At 41.3% G+C, this 1606-nt stretch overlaps 1 protein-coding gene across 1 annotated transcript in view; it reads right to left on the bottom strand.

The window, feature by feature from the left end:
* Nucleotides 1-1606, bottom strand: part of LOC118427767 (apolipoprotein(a)-like) — a 9435-nt gene extending 7829 nt beyond the window's left edge. The window contains exons 1-5 of the mRNA XM_035837693.1: nucleotides 1464-1606; nucleotides 1085-1181; nucleotides 577-652; nucleotides 351-432; nucleotides 65-133 (exon numbers count right to left, since the gene is read on the bottom strand). Coding sequence (XP_035693586.1) covers nucleotides 65-133; nucleotides 351-432; nucleotides 577-652; nucleotides 1085-1181; nucleotides 1464-1511 — 372 coding nt within the window. The 5' untranslated portion in view covers nucleotides 1512-1606. The remainder of the gene's footprint in view (nucleotides 1-64; nucleotides 134-350; nucleotides 433-576; nucleotides 653-1084; nucleotides 1182-1463) is intronic.

Here is a 1606-nt window from a genome sequence, read left to right as displayed (position 1 = left end):
CCAATTTTCGAAAATAGCGGATATAGGTAATACCCCTCGGATAAAGGTGAACTAGCATTACTACCTGACTGGATCCACAATCGCATTCCTCTCCATAGTCGAGAACTCCGTTTCCACATTTGGGCACCTCTCCCTGGGAAATATAAGGACAATTTTTGGGAGTTAAAGCCAGGGAAAAGTAGTACATTACCTTACGTTTGCACAATCGAATCGATTCAGGTGCTTATAATTAATCTTAATGTTTAAAATCATATCCCGCAAAGACGTATTGCCATTCATGTCTTTGCCATTCACGTCTTACTAGTATTTAAGGTCTACCCAAGTATGGAGTAAATATTGATTGAATCTACCTGGGATGGTTTTTTGTCTAGGCAATTGAAGCCACGTTGTCGGATTTGGGCGACGAAGTCGTAACAGAAAGACTTCGGATAACTGAAATTTGGGATGATTGTTAGAATATAGAGTGTGGTATCACTTCATTTCCCATTGCCCTAAAATCGTATGGACAGTCAATGATGGGGCAAAATACAAATTTGAGTAAATAACAGAATATAGCAACATTTAATGTATACTTACTCATTGCCCCCCATGGTACATTTTGAGTCAAACAGTTTCTTGGTGGGACACGGGTATTTTCCGTCGTCTAGAGGGTCTGGAACATGAATCCAAGGAAATAAAATTACACGAGAAGATGGTGTGCTTTCAAATGAAAAAAAACCTACCCCATCTGCTTTGGGATAAACAGATTACCAAACGCCGAAACAACATTGCCCGTTCCACAATACCGAAAATATGGGGGTGATTTCTGAAATGATTACATCGATCATAACAACAAATACGGCGAAAAGAAAGGACGTGCATCATTTCACAACGGAGCACAGGCGACGTGCCAAACCACATACGAATGCAGCAAATGGAACATAGAGATATAGGTGCGAACACTCAACGCAAAAACCATTCACAAGACTCTGTCGCTTGAGGTTACCCTCCAGTCACAAAGGAAAACTTTAAAAACTTTTTAAAACAATAATAACAATAATAACATTAAAACCTTCAGAATAAATTCACCGGAGAAGAGACCCACCGAAGCGGTGTTTATTATGCAGAAAAAACTGATGCCCAATCTCGTGCGTGAAGACGTCCATGACGTCAGCGGGCCTTGTACTCTCGATGTATTTGCTCTGTAACGAAAGGCGCATGCGTGGTTACGTTAACGTTATCACCGAAAGAAATTAAATCAAACTGACCATGAAAGTGCTCGCTTTACAGCTCATTTTGATAATTTTCATTTAACATACCAAATGTTCACACACACACACATACACACACGCACACGCACGCGCACGCGCACGCACACGCACACACACACACACACACACACACACACACACACACACACATACACACGCACACATACACACACACACATAAAGATACTGCTTAGAAATGATCAGTAGACTTACTCCGATCATAGTAAAAGGGTAGTTGGTGACACCCTTCACTACACACATGTCACCATTAGAGGTACCGACAGCTTTCCATCCGTGCCAATATGGTGGACCCCTGAATAAAGGACATTCTTTTGTTAGTAGCCTGGTATTGATCT

Source organism: Branchiostoma floridae, chromosome 12 (genome assembly GCF_000003815.2).
Source record: "Branchiostoma floridae strain S238N-H82 chromosome 12, Bfl_VNyyK, whole genome shotgun sequence".
In the NCBI taxonomy this organism is placed as follows: domain Eukaryota; kingdom Metazoa; phylum Chordata; class Leptocardii; order Amphioxiformes; family Branchiostomatidae; genus Branchiostoma; species Branchiostoma floridae.
This window is presented reverse-complemented; position numbering and strand designations above follow the sequence as displayed.